Source organism: Tetrao urogallus, assembly GCF_951394365.1.
Source record: "Tetrao urogallus genome assembly, chromosome: 3".
NCBI lineage: Eukaryota > Metazoa > Chordata > Aves > Galliformes > Phasianidae > Tetrao > Tetrao urogallus.
The window spans coordinates 33063834-33085733 of record NC_136815.1 but is presented as its reverse complement, the minus strand read 5'-3'; the positions used below and the strand labels follow the sequence as shown (position 1 = coordinate 33085733).

Sequence of the window (21900 nt, the reverse complement as noted above, 5' to 3'; positions counted from 1 at the left end):
AAATGAATAAACTTATTTCACTTTTAAGGAGTAAAATAGATACATCTTGTTCTTTCATACGTATTGAAAAATTTCAGTATTTTGTTTTTTTTTTAAACTTCTGCATTTCTGCCAATTGCCTGATTGGACAACTACATTCTGTTCTAGGCAGAATATCAGTACTTTTAATGTCACCAGCCAGCCTCATTCTCTCATATTGCCTTAAGCTGTCCTCAGAACATGGACTGAATTTATCCACCCCAGGCCAAGTCAACATGCTGTGAATATCCTCTGCCATTCTCTATTTGGGATATGTGCCAGCATTAAGGTTCTATTTACACTTAAAAGTAGACATTTCCACTTAAAATTCAACATATCCATGTCAGTTCATTGCTGTTATGAGGCAACAAGACACTGATGACAGTACTTCTGATCTCTCTCCTGCTATTTTCCTATTGCATGCAGCTGTCTCAAGGCTCTGTGCCTTAAACACTTAAAAGTTTTATCAACTGCAGTTTATGGAGGCTGTTTGTGCCTGACAACAATTGAAGGAGCTCAGGTTAAATAACTTAAGTGGGCAAATCATTGCTTGGTCCACCACAAGTATTGCTAGAAAGAAAATTGAAGTTATTGGTCATTGTTAGCATGTCAAACTATTTAGGAGGCATTTATGGAGTAAGGCCTCAATCTGAATGAAGCAATCCTTGATGAACATTTTTGTCTGTATTTCTTAAGTAAGATCTTCCCAAAACTGTAAAGGATCCTAACTTGACACATCACTGGTCTCCGTACAACTGAAATAGGACAAATCACAGCAAATGAAAAGATAAAATCTAGAAGCATGTAGCGAGGCACCAAAGTGGAGCAAATAATTCAATTGGTTCTTGAAAGCTACCAGGACACAAGCTGCAGATTATTCTGGATCACAGGTTAAGTCTTGACAGCCAAAAATAAGTTAGACTAGGCTTAAAATGCCATCTGCTAACGGGGACATTAGAATGAGTCAACACAGCCAGGTCATCACAAGTTGTGCTAGGAACCAATTCACCAGAACAAGAGGGCATTCACTCTGACTTTCTGCCAGGAAAGCTCAGAAAGAAGAAAAGAAACTCGTACAAAGTTTCCACTAAAAGTATGAATAAATATCTGTGTATCATAATCACTTTTTTTTTCCCCATATGAAAAATTCAGCTTTATTAAGACTTCAGCTTTAATAGAACACATTAAGGACAAGAGAGTATTTTTTAAGTAGCCCGGTGAGTGCTCAGAAAAAAGCAAGCCACAGGAAAGAAGACTGATTATATCTGCTCAAGGGAACACTTGGGTATAAAATCCAAGCGTGATTTACTTAGCTCTGCAGAAATTAGGAAGTTTCCAGCAATGAAAGAAGGGATAACATAATGGAATTTCCTACAGAAGGCTTAGAAAGATTTCAAGAGATGGGAAATAAAAAATGGAAATTTGTGGAAGGAAATAATGCCTATTTTTCCATCATCTAGCTAGAGGCAACAAGAGTATTTGAATGTGTCTAAAGATTAGGATATCCTGTGTGCTGCTCTGAAGCAGTTTCTGGTATATAACTGCAATACTACCCACAAGCATATGCTTTGATCTTATGTGGAAAGGGAAGCTCGTGTTCTGCTAGAAAATGTTCTGCTTTCGAATTATGGGACGTCCTAAGTCAGGGCTAATTTAATTGGATTTTTATTCCCAGAAATAAGGTTTCAATTTTTAATTTTGGCAGTTACCAAAATGCAGACAAGTTCCTGGCCCCCTGATGTTACAGCTTTATTTTAATAATAATTCTTACCCACTCATGTAGACAAGTAGGTGAGGTAGTTATATATGGATTAACTTAGGTTTCTTCAGGTCAGAACTAAGTGTTGCCCAGAACCAAATGCTAAGAACTAGCTCACAGACATAGAACAAGTCCTAATGTAGCAATCCAGCATCATCAGGCTTGAAAATAAGAAGTGTTTCAACTCAGTGGTGGTGGAGTAAGAACTAAAAAAGAAAATCTAGGCTCAGACAATGCTGAAAGTGGTTTCTTGTTACACTGCTCTATGATCACAGAATCACAGAATTGTAGGGGTTGGAAGGGACCTCCAGAGATCATCGAGTCCAACCCCCCTGCCAAAGCAGGTTCCCTACACCAGGTCGCACAGGTAGGCATCCAGGCAGGACTTGAACATCTCCAGAGAAGGAGACTCCACCACCTCCCTGGGCAGCCTGTTCCAGTGCTCCGTCACCCTCACTGTAAAGAAGTTCTTGCGCACATTGGTGTGGAACTTCCTATGCTGCAGCTTGTGTCCGTTTCCCCTTGTCCTGTCTCCACACACTGCTGAAAAGAGACTGGCCTCACCACTGTGGCCCCCACACCTCAGATATTTATAAACCTGGATTAGATCCCCTCTCAGTCTTCTTTTCTCAAGGCTGAACAGACCCAGTTCACTCAGCCTTTCTTCATAGGAGAGATGCTCCAGGCCCTTCACCATCTTTGTGGCCCTCCGCTGGACTCTTTCTAAGAGATCCTTGTCTTTTTTGTACTGGGGAGCCCAGAACTGGATGCAGTACTCCAGATGAGGCCTTACCAGGGCAGAGTAGAGGGGGAGGATCACCTCCCTCGACCTGCTGGCCACGCTCTTTTTAATGCACCCCAGGATGCCATTGGCCTTTTTGGCCACAAAGGCACACTGCTGGCTCATGGCCAACCTGTCATCCACCAGGACACCCAGGCCCCTCTCCACAGAGCTCCTCTCCAGCAGCTCATCCCCCAGCCTGTACTGGTGCATGCAATTATTCCTCCCCAAATGCAAGACTCTACACTTGCTTTTTTTAAACCTCATCCGGTTTTTTTCTGCCCAGCTCTCCAGCCTGTCCAGGTCTCACTGAATAGCAGCACAGCCTTTAGGCACGTCAGCCAATCCTCCCAACTTCGTATCATCAGCAAACTTGCTGAGGGTGGCCACCATCCCCTCATCAAGGTCATTGATGAAGATGTTGAACAAGACCGGACCCAGCACAGACCCTGAGGAACACCGCTAGTTACAGGCCTCCAACAGGACTCTGCACCACCACCAACGACCCTCTGCGCTCTGCCAGTCAGCCAGTTCTCAGCCCACCTCACTGTCCACTCATCTATCCCACACTTCCTCAGCTTTGTTATAAGGCTGTTGTGGCAGACAGTATCAAAAGCCTTGCTGAAATCAAGGTAGACTACATCTACCACTCTCCCCCCATCCACCCAGCCAGAGACAACATCATAGAAGGCCACCAGGTTGGTCAAGCATGACCTCCCCCTGGTGAACCCGTGCTGACTACTCCTCCTACTACTACATACATACATACATACATACTCCTACTACTACACATATGGTATTTCTAATTATCATTTACAACACAATAAAAGTAAATCCAGCACCTAACAGCTATATGTAACAGTTTGAAACCAGTATCTGCCATCCAGCTAAACAATGTTACGAAAGTGAAGTATTAACAGTCCTCTTACGCATGAGGAATTGTAGTTTTGAAGATGTCCAGCATGCAAGTGCAAGTTTTATCCCAGATTTCCAGGGTAAACTTTTCGCCATTTAGGATGACAACATTCTCCAAACAGTTTGTACCAGAGCGTGCCAGTTGCTCATTGTCTGGAAAAGAAAAATAGGGCATTTGTTTATTTGCTTGCAACATAGTAAGATGTCAGCATTGTTTAACATAATTTGGTACAGTCCTACCTTGCTGCACACACCAGTAGAGCTGTGCAAATATATCGTCCAGGAGAACATCACTAAGTACTTCCAGATACTGTGTGAATACATCACATATTGCATAAAGTGCATGGTTGCAAGTAGTCGTCATCCATTCAGCTTTCTAAGAAGGTTAAAGGAAAAAAAAAAAGATAGCAACTTGGTTTAAGATGAAGCTTTTAAGATACATCTTCCTGCAGGTATATAAACACATTTATTCAATTTGGATTGCTTTAGAGTGACATGTCATTCCTTTCTACCCCAGATTCCTCAAACTTAAAGCCCTCAAATTTTGCTTTGCTCATCAGCAGGTTTAACACAAACTATGGAAACAGACAGCTATCCCTAGAGACCAAGCTGCAGGACTAACAAGCGTTCATCCTCGTGGAGATGGAAAGCAAACTTAGCACACACCCTAGCTCAACAGTTTAACACCAAATTAAGCTTGTCTCTAAATATTTTCTAGATAACACAAATGTAGAAAGCAAGAGTTGTCCTTCTATAGTCAGATGAAGCTTCCCAAACAGTTGACATTGCTAAGACAAGTAATTTAAATATAATTTACCCATCTCTGTTTCATTCATCTGGATAGTATCCGCTTGCACGGTCAAATGGCTGCACTGAAAGCACTGCTGTTTTTTACTTTCTAGTCATCAGAATGTTTTGAACTAGCAGAACTAATTTCCCCTAATTGTGACTTCACTCCTGATTACAACTTGTTGCCATGAAACGATGTGCATCAGATCTGACATCATGTGTAAATGCTGAGGTTCTTAAAAACCCTAAATATACTGCATTTTATATTATCCTGCCACTGTCTGCAGCATAAACTACTGCTCCTTTTACATGCGTGGCTTAAAAATATGGCAAGAGTGACAATAAATCCAACAGAATGCTAATAAAACAAAGTAAGGAAAGCAGAAACACAGGTCAACGGTGCAATTTTCAAGGGATGCCTCAAGTGACTTGATAATCATGTTTTCTATGTAAATTCTTTCTTTCTTTCTTTCTTTCTTCACCTCAGTCTGCTGTTCTGGCAGTTTCATGTTGTCAAATATCCTGAAGACAATACGAAATAAATCCTGCCACCAGTGTTTTTCATACGTATGGCCATATGTCTTCATTATCTCAAACATCACTGTTAAGCCCCTGAAAAGAGAGAACAACAATGTTAAAAGCTATAAAAAGACATGCAATAGACCAGGTATATTTGGACAGCAACAGCAAACTCAAATATTATGAAGAACATTTGATGTTGACCTGGTAAAGGTGTATGCACCTCAGTCACATCAGTACACTATAATTAACTTTAAAAGCAGTTTAAAACATACTTTACAGTCACAAGCAATAGTGAGACAGTAGTGGCCATTTCAAATAGGATTACAGCTTATACAAAAGATCACAAAACCAAAGGAACAAGTATTTCTAGGTAAGAAGTATGTATTTAGCATTAGAACTCCAACAGAACATGTCTTGTATGGGGAAAAAACACTTATTCAAGGAAAAGGAGGAGGTATTACATGAGATTGGAGTACAACTTTGCTTTTTCAACTGTTTCTGCAATCCTCAACCAATGAATGCATCTTTGTGTAAGAAGAGCTTGTAAATCGTCAAGGTATGATACACAGGACACAAGGGGGCAGGCAGAACTGGAGTCACAATACTATCAAAAACGAAGGGAGATTCCAACAGAATTCAGCTGTTGGGCTCCACTAACACAAAATCTAGTCATTGCATGGAGCATTTTACATTTCCTTTAATCAAAAACCATCAGAAACGTGATATGAGGTCTACCCAGGTCAACCATGACAAATAATAAGATGGAATGTGTAACTAGCATATTTCATAGGATCTAACATTACTAAACTTACTAAGTCCTACATTTAAACTTACTACAGAAAAGAAGAGGATCAGTATTGCCACTACAAAAAATACAGATTTGGATATTAATCCAACAGAACATCTCATGCAAAAAGAAAAAAAAGGCCTACTGATAGTTGACCTTCCACATCAAAATACTGTTTGATTGTTACATATTAGCAAAGTTAAATTTGAGTTTTACATACTACTATGTTCTATGCATAAACTGTCTCCACATCATCTAATGGTAAACGTTGAACTGGCCTGTTTAAAATAATTTATGAGTTCAGTGATAAATCAACTGTTAATAATATACCTATTTCTAATCTTCAAGATTTTATAGTTACTCATCGTAAGCAAACACTGCAGATGTGCTTGAATATAACACTTCACATGTGAAGACAGAATTTCTACGTTCCAGCATCTACTTAAAAGGTGTTTCTAAAAAGTCTGCTCTTCCCATTGTGATACCACATATTAAATCCACGAGACATTTTATGCTAGTTACATTTATTAAGAGAGTTGTTTCTATTTTTAAAGTGTAAAATAAGCCTTCTAGAATTTGAATTACAAACACTGATTGTTACCTGGTTCTTACATCTAATTTGCATCTATTGATGATACAGGATAACTCAAACAGAATTGGGAACCATCCTCTCACCCACACTCTGTCTTCAGGAGCTACATTCATATCATCACTTGTATATTCCTTGAAGGCCTTTAGAAGAAAACACAGTGTTATACGAAGCCAGTGCAATTCTTCACAAACAAAATACAAACTGGACTAGAAATAACAAGCTCTACTATACTAATACTGGGCTAATACTACTGTATTAATATAATAGCTTGATACCTCAGGTGAGTGAGAAAGTGAACTGGTTTTTGAAGTAATGCTTAGCATACTATGAAAACTCAAAAATAAACTAAATGATAGATTCAAAGATTAGGTTTTGCATGCTGTTTGCTCTGAGTTCTGTTATGTCAAGACAGCACTGAAAGTAAGGATCTACCAAAATATAAGTAGATCAAGCATTTTTGCTTATGTCATTATACACTAACATTTCTCAGTACAAAGCAGATCCTGAGCTATGTTCATCTCCATCAACAGATGAACTAGGAAGATGGCAGGCAAGACAGAGAGAAAAGAAATTTGCTGGTAACTTCAAAACAAATGGCATTTTATACTCCCGTTCCTTCTGAATAAAGTATGTTTCTCACTAATCTCTGAAACTTGAAGCAAAGCCAATAAGATTAGCTTTTTCACTTTATTAAAACACTGTTCATTAAAAAGCCCAATTTCATGAATACAGATTATACCTGAGGTCTATCAGATACGTATTTTGCACAGTGGCGGATGAGGCGGATGGCTTCCATGCTGGTATCTGGAAATGCTGCATTGCAGGCAAATTCAGACAAGCACTTTACTGCATCCTGGAAAGAATCTATGGTTGCTGGGAAGTGTTTTTCAAACACGATTGCTGGCAAAAAAAAGTGTGAACAGAAGAAAAAGGTAATGTTTCAAAAATCTACTAATTCTAGTATGAACTAACTGTAAGAGAAGTCACAAGAGGTCGGTTCATCGACTGATGTTGTGAAAGGCTTGATTACTGAACAAAACTAAAACATCAATGCTCAACAAAAATAATCACTCTGAAAGCATTATAGTTTGAAAATCACTGTCTAAAATAAATAAAGGTAGCACACAGCCTAAAGGAGATTACAAGTAAATGAGAAGAGAGCAATAAGCTTACTGCTTAACACTAGGTCTGTGACTGGAGCTTCACAGGGCCACCTAAAGCAATGTGATTCGTTTTCCCTCAGCAGTATGGTCCTTTGGTCTTGATTTTTAAATAGAAGGAATTTTAAAAGAATGGAACGTTCAGAATAAAATGCTGAAAATGTTTTAGGAATTTGCAGATGCTGACAGAGAATAAGAGAGCCCTTTTGGCATTTAAAGTCTGAGCTCTAGATCAGAATGGAAAAAAAACCAAAACCCAGCAGTTCTATCTATCTCAGCAGAGCTGCACACAAACACAATTCGGAAACAATGAGAAAGATAAGCAATCAACGTAACGGTAAAATGACTGCACAGTTAGTTGTTATGTCTTTCTTCCCCTGGAAAAAATACATTTTGCTACACTAAAATGAAAAAGTACATATCAAAGAAAATAATCTAAGGCTTGACTGGTTTTATTACCGAAGACTGTAAGCAGTCAAATGTTTCATAAGACCTAAGGGGAAGACAGATGACAATGACCTGACTGAATTACAGCAGAAAGCATTTTACCAGAGGATTGTTTGTACAGTACGTAACATATAACATGGTTTCCTGAAACATCCACTGAGCTTTACTACGTAGGGTGTAGGACTAACAGAGAAACAAAGCTCCTCAGCCTGCAGTGTCACAGCCCGTTTCATGATGTTTGATCACCATCAATACTCACTGACAATGTGTCCTGTAGTCTGGAACGCAAGTTCCACTATACTTTCATCCTGATCTGAGGCAGCCAAATGAAAAACTGAAAAAATATTCTTCCAACCAGAACGGATGTTGGCAGCTTGGGAATTCACCATCTGCGCAATGCACCGAACAACCATGTCTCTAATGGTAGGGGACCTGAATGAAGAGGATAAACAGTAATTGTTTAAACTAAATTAATCAATTAGGATCATAGAATCATAGAATAGGCTATTATTATTCTTCAGCAACTGATTTTACGAAGGCAATCTGAAACATTAACTGCAAAAGTTGGTGCTTCTCATCCCAAGAGACTGAGTTAATTGTAAGTCATTACCTGTTTCTCTTCATTATATGTTCAAATGGTCTTAAGAAGTCCTTCTGAAATCGGAAATTCGCAAGTTCTCCTTTTTCTAAGAACTTCATTGATAACTGTCTTAATGAGTCAACTGCAAAAATAGCTACATCTTCATTGGGATTGCAGCCAACCTGACAAAACAGAGTAGTAATTAAAGTAAGCTGGGATCAGAATTCTTATGGATTCAGTTTGCCTTTACATTTGATCATGGACAAGGGAGCAGTACTGGAAAATTAACAAAGTTAAACAGTAGCCAATTCTGTAAAACACAACCATTAATGTAATTCATTCATTCCTAACCAATTCCAACATTACATATAACTAGCATTTAAACTTTCTCAAAATAAACAAGCTGTGTACGAAGACTTCTACAAGCTGTATTGAAAACGTGTAAATCTTCAAATCTACTTTTGTAGATTTGAGTAGAAAACAGCCTCTGATCAATCCCAAGCCTCATAAAACTCCCAAGCACACAGACCACAGAACTAGAAGAAGCTAGTTCAAGACTCAAATATTTATAAATAACTTAATTTGTGCCCCTGCTTTTGCATTTTATTATCCTGTGCCCCTTTGCTTTACACATTTTTCAAGCTTTACATTTTTTGATATTTTAAACTACTTATGGCAAATGACACAAAATCAATATAATTCAGATGAGAATGCTTTCAGCAAATCTCTAAATAAAATTTGTATTAATAAATCAAGCAGCATAACAATTAACAGAGAATACCTTATTAAAATGATCTCCAATAACTTCCCAGATTCTAGACCACTGTAGCCTAATCCGGCCCATGTTGTAGTAAGAAATCTCTACTATCTTTTGCAGGCTGAACATTCGAGGGTGAGTAGCAGACAGCAGTTCGTCCATAGATACAGCACAAAGCCAACGAACAAAATCCACTGTTAAATGAGCACAGATATTAATATAGCACTGTTCCAAGGTTTATCACAAAGATGCTTTGCAGTTTGCAGGGAAATAAATAAAAATGAAATATAAAACCTTACCAATAGCATTTCCATCCAATCTTGTAGATCCTGTAAATATTCTGTAAAGTAAAGTTTAAGACTTTATTACAATGTCTTAAGAAAGTATCTATTAACCACGTACTCAAGCCTTTATAACCATCTAATGTTATCTATTCAATATTAAAAACTGTGAGAAAAGATTGAGCTGTGAAAATAAAAACAGAAGTACTTCAATTATTTCTAATATTTAAAAATTACTCCACACAATACATGGGCAGTAAGCACTGTTTCAAATTCTATCTGCTCCCTGACAATGACAGATGAATAACATCAGCAGCTTTATCAACTATGCAGGCCTCCTTCAAATGGATAAAGCAGCCTTCTCCAGAGTGCATGATTCCTACTTGCCATGACAAATAGATACTTGAAACACTTTTCGTTATGAAGTGTGGAGAAACACAGCAAACCTAAAGAGCTGTTATGTGTTTGACATTAAGCCCCTCCAGGTAGCTCAATGCTATTTTACTGCAAGGCAACTTTCACTGAACTGACATCGATCTTGTTGCTATACTCAATCACAGAAAGCCTGCAAGCCTTCGGAACACCGCTTTGCTCTAGGATTGTCAATTTTGACAACCATTTAGAAAATGATACTTTCTGATTTCTTATAAGCTGACACAGATAGATCCATTAAGACCTCAGTTCAGATTGGAATTTTGATGATGTGTACTAGGTCTTATCAAACCAGTTAATATAAATATGATTCAAAGAAGGCAACACTGAAATAACAGTGTTGATAATAACAGACAGCACCTACCTACTCTGGAGAAAAGCAAGAAATCGGTACCACATTTAAGAGGGAAGGGATTTGTCTATCAGTAATGCTCCCTGTACAAAGGCAAAATAAGATTTGCTATTTGTTACTACATTTAGCAAATCAAAATTCACCAGATGGTGCAGCAGCCTCCATTCTGCAAATGCCCAGTAATAATTTCACATCAATAAAACAGACTTTCTGTCTGATCTTTATTCCTTCTTGCAAAAAAAAAATCTGCTTTTTTGAAGACAGAAGTGCAAAACCCCAAAGCACCCTTACATGGTAATATCTTTGTAGTGCCTTCCATGGCAAACTCATGGTAAATTAATAACTTCCTATCATCAGACTACTGAATCAAGTTTTAAAAAAAAAAGGAATCTTGAGATGGCAAGAATAAATGTAATACAGTACCTGTCTACAGCAACAACAACACTTTGGGAGCTAGTTTCACCAATGGACTCTTGAATACTTGCTATCTGCTTCCAATCCACGTTTCCACCAACTGCAGTAAACAAGATGTGGAAGTGGATGACAGACAACAAAGAAAGGGCAGGGAAGAAAGGAAAAGTCATGTCACTACAGTGTTATTATTTCTAATTCACAGTAAGTATGTTATTACTTTCCCATCAAGAGTGAACTACTGCATAATATTCCGAAGATTCTCTATACATATACAAGCTCATTAGTGACATTAAACAGTCCCCATTTTGAACTTTTAGATAAACATAAACAAGAAAAAAATAATTCAAAAGCACAAGAACCACTTTTTTCTCTCCATCTTTAAATAGATCCGTGGTTATTCTCTTACTGGAAAGAAAAACTAGGACAGAGAACACTGGACAAAGGTGAACATTTCTCACTCTAAGAACCAAGCAAGTAAATCCATCCTGACAGGTTTCCTTCTAACCATTCACAGAGAAGAACTCCCATCAAAACTCCATCTCAAGTACAGCAAAATTATCACCCAACAACAGTGAGGAAAAAAGAAACAACTCCGGGAGACAGAAACTGTAAACAGCACCTGGAAAAGCTCATATTAAAATGCTAACTTCAGCGAGTAAGTTTCTCAGGTTTCCTGTAACTTCTGAGCTCCCCAGCATCAGGAAAAAAAACAACAACAATCTTACAATCACACTGGGTAGTTCTACCTACACTATATGCCAGCTTTTCCTCTTAAGGAGCCTATCAGAAAGGTAAAGAAAACAGAAGATTCAAAGAGAAGTGATTCTGTTTTCAGCTTTACAGGGACAGAGAAGTTTTTGCATTTCAGACTGTCTCTCAAAAGCCTGCCATTTAGTCTTGCTGTGCTCCGCAGATGGAGGAGGCTTGTGATGATGGCCATCAGATCCAGCTCAATAGGGCTATTTGAAAAATTTTTCTAAGACTTCAAATAACTTTTCAGCAGGCACACATATACACAACCTTATTCTAGTATTTCAGCAACTTGTAATACTGTTGGATTTGATTAGAACTTTAATTTTAAGCATACAGATCAATTGCCAAGCTCAATTGGCTTGAATACGAATAACATGTCAGCTAAGAAATGCACTGCTCTGTGTGAGGTGAACTGGGAGAGGTATTTCAAAGTCAAACAATCCTAACCAATTCTGCCAGTTTACATAAAAACTTGTTATTACCAGAGGATTTATGATCAATGCTGTAAAGCTTCCACAGGCAGCTGATTTTTTTTTTAATATGCATTTCTATTCCAACATTTATGAGATCTTTTACAAGGAAACAGTCACTTACATAATTTTGCTTTATGAAAAATGAATTCCTTAAACTCACATTGCCCAAGGAGGACCTTCAGTTACCTAAAAGCCACACTTAGGCTACAACTTACTGTTGTCTTACAACTTTGCAAATAGAAATTAGAGACAAAGAAAGCTGAACTTTTCAGTTAGAACTCCAAGTTTTAACTCCATTCCTATCAAGGAAACAACAATAATTGGCTATTCCTTTACTTTAACAACACTACAATGCTGTGAATTTTCAAGCAAAACTGAAAAGGTTCCTAGCAGAAAGAGTGATGAAGACATTGAAAAGTAGGTGCTGCAAGAGTACACAGCTGTATGGCTTTTCATGCAGTAAATGAACCCTTTGTTTTGCTTTTAGATAGACACCTCTACTTCAGCAGTAAGAGTGAAAGCTGCTGCATACCTACACCAGATTCTGGACACAGGTTTAAAATATGAGACTTATGTGACATCAGGCTGCACCTTCACTAATTAAACAATTACTTGCCTGTAAAATGTATGGCTATATTCATGGGCATATACATTATGGGTTCTTCACAGAAGTATAGTTTTATGGATAGATGGCTAGAAAGCAGCATTCCCAAAAGTCACCACAGAAAAAAAAAAACAGAAAAAAAAACCAATCTGCAACACAATGTGTGAAGAAGAGTAAAAAAACAGAGAAGTCAAGAAGGGAGAAGTCAAGAAGTTCCATCAGAACACAGTCACTTAGTGTATGAAAACTGAATTCGAGTGAGTTAAACATCTTCCAATAAGATTAAAATTATATTAAGAGAAAATAGTTAAATTTCCATATGTGTACAGTAATAAATATTCCAGAAATTCAATTTGGGCAGAAATGTTTTTATGCATTTGGGCATATGTTATGTTCCTTAGAAATGCAGTTGACAAAAGGAGAAAAAAAAAATTTATGAGCTGGATCTACACCAATGACTGGCAAGTATGATTTAGAGACACCTGACTACAGTTTACATTCTTGAGCTGTTAGGACTTAAAATTTTTAAGGGCCTGTCACTGCAATGTAGAAATACTCTCAGTGCTTGGAAAAAGCAAAGCTGGATAGGTCATCAGGGAAAACTAAAGTGCAAGATGCATGTGATGAGGGCAGAGAGAAGCACAGTATATGAGATGTTGGCAGATGCAGTGATTTCCAGGGATAAGGTTTCCCTTCAGCAAATCTTGGCAAGGTGAGGCAGGCCAAGGCAGAGCACGATGGAAAAAAAAGCACTGACTGCAGAGTAAGAACTACAGGAGGAAGACACAAAGCTAGATGAGGATGAGCTGAGGGCTGAAGTCGAGGTAACTAGTAAAACAATCATTACTGCTCGGAAAGAACACTGCAAGAACAATAAAGCTTGACGAAACATAAAGGTTTTGCTGTACTGTAGGTAAAGTCACTCACAAAGCAGGAGAAACCTAGCAACATCTTGAAACGGAACATTTCTAACAGTCTAACGGAGTTACACAGCCTTGATATTTCCATACCCTACACCTTTAGTCACACATGGTACAATACTTAGTGCGTTAACTCTGGATTATTATTTAATCTGGTCATACTATCAGCAGTACATTCTTACTTTATCAGCTATATTTTAAGAAAAATAAAGTATAATTTCTTTACATTTCTTACTTTCTCATCCCAACGATAATGATTCACAGAACAAACTAAATATTCCAGAGATGCCTACTCAAAGCATAAGATACACCATGTAGACATCATTTCAGAAGGACCACTCACACTCAGATCTCTGAATCTTGACAGACACCAATAATGAAAGCAAGGTGCAAACTAATGCGTGCCTGCACATGAAGTACTTAGTATCTGCATTACTTACCCAGCCCTAGCCCCACAAATTCATCAGGTGCCTGGTCTTTTGTTCCTGTAAAAGAACCTTCCCTGCCACGCACTGTCCCTGAGATGTAACGAGGTTTTACTCCAGTTCCTATTAGCTGGGCCAGCTCAAGTTGACTGATGCATTTCAGAATCTATTACAGAGGGAAAAGAAGTTGGTTAGCAACAGAAAGTAGTTTAAAACAGTAAAAACAAAAACCTTAGGGCAGATGTTTATAAATTAATTCCCCCCCCCAGGTGTTCAAGGCCAGACAAGTATTCTTGCTCTTCAATATAAAATGAGAAGTAATTTGAATACTACAGCATTAGTCTCACGCAATTTTTTTTTTTCCAGAGTTGGACATCTTTTGCTACTTCAGCTGGCTACAGAATAAGCAATTCTATGTAATGTATGTGTGAAAGTACATATGTGACACTTTAATATAGAAAACTGTGTTTATGCACAACTGAGCACACAAGTACATTCGAACTCAGTAAGCACTCTTATAGCTCAAAAACATTAACTTTGGTACCTCATGCCAAGAATTTCCTAAATAGTTTCCATCTGTATGAGCCACTGTGATGAGAGTTTTAATTGTGTCAATATTCTTCTGCTTCATTTCGGTAATACCAGAACTCACTGTAAGTAATGTAAATCTTGCTAATGCTTGGACGTAGGCATCTCTTTCAAGCTACAAAGGAAAGAAAAAAGATTTGCTTTGCATTTTCTCAGTTTCCTGTTTTCAGTACAATATGTGATTTTAACAACTATACCATTTACCTTTTTCTTTCTTAAACTGAATTTCTGATGCATTTTACAGAACAAAAGTCTCACCAATTCTTCTGTAGTAAGCCAAAGGATAAAGTCAGGATCCCTCTACTCAGGAGCGTGAAGTATAATGTGTGACAGCATAGACCACACAGGACACAAAGGTTATTAGCTTTCTAAGTCTGTTTGTTACATGACTATTTTTACAACCCTGAAACAGGATGCTGTTACAGAAGAAACACAGCTTCTTAGCTAAGCTTTTAGTATTCTTTCACTGCACCTGGACCTTTTCTCAAAATGCTGCCTTAGCAGATTCTCCCATCTTTTACAATTTTTTTTTTCTTTCTTTTTTTGCAACGGAGTCTACATAACACATCTATAAAGCATCTTTTTGCCAATTCTGCAGAATTGTTCAAAAATATTTGATTTATGCTACACACTTTGGACACCTCAAAAGCATGTGAGATGACTGTTACAGTTGGGTAAACAGCAACAGACCTATAATCTATGCAGATGAAATCCATCAAAGGGGCACAAAAGGGAGCATTCCACACATAGGTATCTGATTTCTAAGTATAGGGTGCTATTAACACCAAAGGAGAGACCTCAGTCTTATATCAACCCATCACAAATCTAGAAGGGGGATTACAGCTGAGCTCTCTAACATATTTTACTCTTCTGTCATGTAAGATCTCCAAAGTCGATAAAGTGAAATGGCTGCAAATCAAAGAAACAAATGACAACTATGAAAGATATTTAACTGAATGCCTAAGACTGTTTTAAAATCGAAAATCGTTCAGCACAAAATAATAATACATAAAAAAAATAAATAAATAAAATAAATCCCAGAACATGAGGAGCTATGAGATATGGCTTAGTAGCCTGTGGTAGCAATGGTAGTGGGAGGATTGTTGGACTAGATGATCTTGCAGGTCATCTTGTAGGTTGCAATTCTATGATTTATAGAGGGAGCAGGAATACCACAACAGAGGGCAGCAATACAAGAGTTGAATTCTCATAGTCATGCAGCTGTCCCATTCAGCCCCAACTACTATAACAGAGCATGCTGGTTAAGGCACAGCAAATGAAGTACAGGCATAAAAGTGGAAGTTGTGTGGTAGTAAGTGAGTAAGTTTTGGAGTCTACAAACTATTTATCTTCTGATAAATAAATAGTATTTTTATCTCTACCTTCCCACTCTGTTCTATACATATATCCCTTCCTTTTCTGATCCTTTTTCTAAGCCATCGAATTAGAAGAGAAAAACTAAGCCATGCATCTATTCAAACAGAAATTAAAAGAGATGAGGTAAGTGAACTGCACATATCCTTTATATGAACATCTCGTCCCAGCTGCTTAAGGCAAAAACCGAGAATGTGACAGGTTGAGGTTAACAGTACAAGTGATGAAAACAGAACCTTTTTACTGCTGTCAGAGGTGAACATGCTCAGCTTAAACTCTATTGTGTGCTTACACAATTAAAACAAAGCGTCTGGCTCCCTTCATTGCCTCTCTGGGCATGTAAAGTAATGGTTAACTGTTGAGACTGATCTGAACTTCTATACGTTTATTCAGCAGTACCAATCAAGAGCACAAGAGAAATCTGCTTCCAACAGTAAGGATCCTTAAGTTAGCAGAAGCACAGATTTGCGAGACTCCTTCAAACCACCACAACTCTCTGGCACCTGAAGTCAGACAATGTTTTCACCTCATCAGGACCTTGTGTAATGGAACCACATCCTGTACTGTACTGAAGTCATCAACAAACCAGCTAAACTGCTTAAACAATAACACAACAGAATCTCCAAAGAAAACTAGAAACATCAGTTCTGAATTGAAATAAACAGAAAACATTAAGTTCCAGGAAATGAGAAGTGTTTCTTTTGAAACACCTTTAGTTCAGTACAGTTTGTACCAAACCAATGAAAAGGTACAACTGCTTCTGCTACGTTCTTGGAACATTGGGATTTTGAAGCAAACTTGTTCTTGCCCTCCCCGGTAAGGACAGATCACTGCAGGACAGGGAGCAAACCTTTGCACATGCTGAAACCAATATTTGCAGCAGTTTCATGTTTGCAAACAAAAGTAACAGGGAAGTAAATTTCATGCATAGCTGTAAGCTTCAAGGTAGGCTCTGTTAATCAAATTCATGTCTGTTCAGTTCAGAACAAAAAAAGAAAAAAATGAAGTGAAAAAGACAGGGAGGAATCACAGAATGGCCTGGGTTGAAAAGGACCACAATGATCATCTTGTTTCAACTCCCCTGCTATGTGAAGGGTCACAACCACCAGACCAAGTAGCTGTATGAAAACTCTCAATGTGCCTTACCACATTAGTTCTAAAAAGTTAACTAATTTGTTCTATCAGAGTGAAAGAATAAACATAAGAGAATTGTTTATGATCTTATCACATTTCAACAGTTTGTATTTAAGTTAGTCCTACATGTTCCTTTTTTTTGGCGGGGAGGGGAAGGAGGGAGTTGGAGGGGATTGTTGTTTTCATTTTTAATTGTGAACAAGAAATAATAGATGAATTTGGATTACTCCTGTCTTCATTTATCCCTACAGAAGCTTATGGCACACTAGTCCATCATTCAGTATGTTTACTACCCATGATTCTAAAATGAAAAGCAAAAACCAAAACCAGCCAACCAAAAACAAACCTCACATTTAATCAGAATTACTGTCCTCTAGAGACATAAAGTCTGGAACTCTTGGCATTGCACTTAATGCAAAATACATTTTTATGCATTTATGTCAGGAAAAACATTTCCATTGTCATTAAGGTTAAAATAGTACCCAATTATTAAAATCTCAATTTACTATTTTGTCTCTGTATTTGAGAACAGTACTTCAAGCACAGTTCACAGAAATATTATTTTACTTACAAAAAAGCCCAGAAAGCTGTTATTTTACATAATATCACCTACACTAGTAAAAAGCTGAAAAAAAGTACACTGCTTACAAGGAAACAAAAAATTCAGTCCATCAGCATGACAGCATTTATCACAAAACAACAGGGAAGATGTTACTTTAAACACTCTCAGTCAAATATAATACAAAGATTTCTGTTGGAAGAAATCCTTAAACATCAGCTGGTGTAAGACTGTTGTAAACGCACAAGTGAGCTGCCTCTGGGAATTACAGTGTACAGCTTTAGCAACAAGAACTTATAGAACAATACTAAAACTATGCTGCTACTTAAAGCATTATCTCAAGCTTAATTTTAATGTTTATTATTTTACCTGTATATTGAAAATACAAGCAATCCTGATAGCACACCGTATACCCTCCAAACAAAGAGATGCAACTTCTGTGTCATCACAGTCCTGTAGACCCACACTGAATGCAGCTAGGAAAGGTGTCCACGCCAACTGGAACATATGCAAAATAGAAGTTACATTAACAGCTGCTAGAACTTGGAGAGAATAAATGTTACATTTTCAACACTTTGCTGAAGCTTCAGTTCAGCCCTCAACTCAAAAAAAACCTTGAAGTTGCCTTCTGAGAAAAGGAAAAAGTTATAAGAGACACCAGAGAAAAAACAGAAGTAATACAGACAAGCATTCCCATACAGAACCACTCTGTCACACCAAACAACAAAAACGTCAACTTGAGATAGCTAAAAAAAACCCTATCCCCAAAGTTACATCAATTAAATGTCTATTACAGTTTCGGTACTCCCTAGATAACCTATCTGTTCTACATGAACACTTCACAGAACAAGGAATAAAAGTAGAGCCAATAATTATGACAAGAGCAGGTATGTTCAACTTTGCAGCATACAGTGTGCAAAGAAAGCTATGTACTTCAGTAAGTCACATTTATCGTGGTTTAAAAAAAAGGCTGAAAAAAGTAATGCATAAGAGAATGTATTTTATTAATTCAGCTACAATTACTCTAAGACAGTAAAAGGCTGTATATAGGCCCACTGTTTCCTCATGCCTTGTGTGGGACTGCAAGTATACTACACGATGTTATGGCAGCAGAATCCCATGCTGTTGTCCTTGTGGCTTAAGTTCCCCCTCCAACATGCAGAAAAAGGGATCTGAAGATGCAAAGGATTCTGTCATAACTACATGCTGTTATGAAGAGGAAACCACAGGGTATCAAGAATAATTTTAGCAATAATTACCCCAAGACACCGCAGATGCAAGACAGAATCAACGGCCACTGCAGGCAGCAACACAATTTCAAGTGAAAATGATTCATCAGAGTTTTGGATTCATTCAAGCTACTAATTCCAAAAGCACTACCTTGATAAACTACTTAAAACTTGCACACATCAAAACATCCCCCTGGGAGATTGTTTAAAAATTCAGATGAGCTCCTTGATCCAGGACTTAATTCCCTACTGCACACTGCAGAAGTGCAGTATTACTTTTTCTTCTTTTTTCCTCACTTCCTTTTATGTGAATTTTCATTAACCAAAACCAATGCGAAATATTGCAAAACTGAGATACTTTCCTCCATTACGAACCATCCAGAGGTCATTATGCTATGCTTTGTAACTACATTTATGCTGTTACTTATAACAGACTTTTGTCATAAAAGGTGAAAATCCATCACTTAAAACATATACTCAATTTTGGAGTGCTTAGATGGTTGCATAACATGTACTGCTCCGATTTAACCACCTGGCAAATCTGTCTATACAGATGTGATAAGCTTGACTGTATCATCAATGGCTGAAGGAGACAGCTGGAAATTTAGAACATTTGCTGAAATCTAAATTATAAAGTCTAAATAGACAAGAGATTTAGTATTCGTAACTTCTATACCTCATGTTTGCCAAAACAGTTCTCTCTCCAACATACATACAGCATTGTCATCCGTTCTTTAATTAGCTTATGGCAACAAGAAAATTTCTCTGATTAACTTCACAGAAGATGTGTAGAGTGTTTCTCAGATGGCTATATTTTGCTCTATGAGAAAAACAGGATTTTACTAATGAACTTTTCAAATACAAAAGGCTAGAGATGTCAGATCAGTAGGGCTGGTAAAACAAACAGGAAACAAAAAAATCTATGATTTTTTTACATGCCTGTATGCAAATTATTTCATTTCAGCCTTTAAGACGACACTAGAGAGAAAAGGCATACGGTACATCTCTGCTAAGTAATGTCTGAATCTAGATCTTAATCAAGGGCTTCATTCTGCATCATTTTGTGTGGAGTAACGACCTACTTACCAATAATTAATACTGGTGATAAGCAACTTGGAATTCTGCCTCACAGACAGCAGTTTCACAGCTACATCCTCATTTCCTCTCTAGCCATGGTCTAAAGCTCAATCTGACTCTATAGCAAACTACACCAGGGAACTATTTGCCCCTTTTCAGGGTAGTCTTCTGAGAATGTAACTCCCTGGAGTAGTTCACAAAGGGGTCATATGAGCACCTGGGAAAAGGGCAGCACATGAGAGCAGACGGAAATAGCATAACGACCTCTATCAGGGTCAGTTTACCAAAACGAGTTAGTGGCCAAAGATCATATCCACTAGCATTCTCTGACACAGTAAACTACTGAGCATATTTTTTAACTAAAAAACTGAGTCACTGGTATGGGAAAAGGCATAGATAACTTTGCACCTACAAAGTGGTAAGGAAGGCTGTTTAGAATAATACAAGTTTTAAAAGCAAACAAATAAAAACCATACAAGCTTAATACAGGTCTAGCTACCTACCCCCAAACTAGACAACCACGTAAGTCCCATTGAAATACTCATCTGAAACAGAGAACATCAGGCAGAAGTTTATTCCAATAACTGCTCCCCCAAAATGTGAAGTAATCACTCTTCAGAGCAGCAGGAGGGACTCAAGCAATAAACTGGGACTAGTCTGAGATTGCTTGGACTACATCTCCATACACGAAATAAAAATTCCATTATTTCAAGTTTTTAACTAGTCTTTACACTTTTGTTTCTCTCTGCACTCCTCCTAATTTCTCCATTGCATCAAGGCACGCAAATTCCTGAAATCCCAGTGTAAACCGAACTGCAGTAGAAGAGCTCGAAGCTCATTCTTCCCTTTACATGTTAAATAGATTAGAAAAGAATCAAAACACAGTGGACACATACCTTCAGTATTTTCAGCAAATTCTGTCTGTCAGCTTTTTGTATGAAGAAGAAACTCCACAATATTTGCATTAAGTATCTAAAAATGTAGCTCACCTTAAACATGGGTCTCACATGCTCCAGGTGTGTTGCACTGGTAAATGGTGCCTGAACATGACTCACTGCCTCCATAAGAGCTTTAGCTGTCTTAGCCATTTGTTCCATTTCCAGATTATACAGGAGCCTTCTCTGCTTTTCACTGGCAACACCTGCAAACACATTTTTTCTTCTTTTTACATTCGTACATCTATAGCAGAGGCATCTTCAGGAATAACAGAATTTTAAAAATTTTCCATCAAGTTCCATACTTGAATTCAGGTGTTTTTGTTTGTTTGTTTGTTTTTGTATTCTCATTATTCTCCAAAGTTACTACAGAATCATAGAATGGCCTGGGTTGAAAAGGACCACAATGATCATCCAGTTTCAACTCCCTGCTGTGTGCAGGGTCACCAACCACCAGCCCAGGCTGCCCAGAGCCACATCCAGACTGGCCTTGAATGCCTCCAGGGATGGGGCATCCACAACCTCCTTGGGCAATTTGTTTCAGTGTGTTGTCACCCTCTGTGTGAAAAACTTCCTCCTAATATCTAACCTAAACCTCCCCTGTGTTAGTTTAAAACCATTCCCCCATGTCATATCACTGTCCATCCACGTAAACAGTCATTAAGTTAATGCATCAGCAAGGTAGAATATTGACATCATTTAACTTAAGACAAGTTTATGTATGAAATGTAACCTAATTTTGATCCAATTTGCATAAAAAGCATTCCTTCTCTATCACCTCAACTGACAACATAAAAATCATATCCACTAAGTTAATTTCAAATTGAATAGAAGTTTCATAGCAAGCCATCACTACAGCAAGCCACGGAAGTGCAAGGCCATCCTTTTTCTCAGAGAACTACTTTTTCACCTTCTCATTTCAGTAGCAGAACATCCACCTTATCAAGAAAAACAAACTGAAGCCTAATACATGCAGCTTTTTAAAAATTATAATAAAAAATTAACTGAGTGATGATAGAAAATTGGATGGGTGTTTTTTCAGATAAAATTTCCTGCAAGCAACCTGTTCAAAATACTAACCTAGGACTTCTATACAAATCTGTCCACATTAGGGATAAAGCAACAGTTTCACTTAATAGTCTCTGTCCAATAACTAGAATGAGTAACTTCTGAATTTTCACATGGTGCAAACCACAAGAAAGTCTATCTGGTATTAGAGAGAAGAAAAGATAATCTGAAAAGC

The 21900-nt window shown here is 37.7% G+C and overlaps 1 protein-coding gene across 2 annotated transcripts in view; it reads right to left on the bottom strand.

Moving 5' to 3' along the window:
- Positions 1 to 21900, bottom strand: part of ARFGEF1 (ARF guanine nucleotide exchange factor 1) — a gene marked incomplete at both ends in the record, with an annotated part of 81938 nt that overhangs the window by 5052 nt on the left and 54986 nt on the right. For both annotated transcript variants that reach the window (XM_079533066.1, XM_079533067.1), the window contains 14 exons: positions 3488 to 3626; positions 3714 to 3849; positions 4745 to 4874; positions 6173 to 6303; positions 6903 to 7063; positions 8030 to 8202; positions 8381 to 8532; positions 9132 to 9301; positions 9407 to 9447; positions 10596 to 10686; positions 13777 to 13927; positions 14306 to 14464; positions 17786 to 17914; positions 20712 to 20863. In XM_079533066.1, the coding sequence (XP_079389192.1) occupies positions 3488 to 3626; positions 3714 to 3849; positions 4745 to 4874; positions 6173 to 6303; positions 6903 to 7063; positions 8030 to 8202; positions 8381 to 8532; positions 9132 to 9301; positions 9407 to 9447; positions 10596 to 10686; positions 13777 to 13927; positions 14306 to 14464; positions 17786 to 17914; positions 20712 to 20863 (1915 nt within the window). The remainder of the gene's footprint in view (positions 1 to 3487; positions 3627 to 3713; positions 3850 to 4744; positions 4875 to 6172; positions 6304 to 6902; positions 7064 to 8029; positions 8203 to 8380; positions 8533 to 9131; positions 9302 to 9406; positions 9448 to 10595; positions 10687 to 13776; positions 13928 to 14305; positions 14465 to 17785; positions 17915 to 20711; positions 20864 to 21900) is intronic.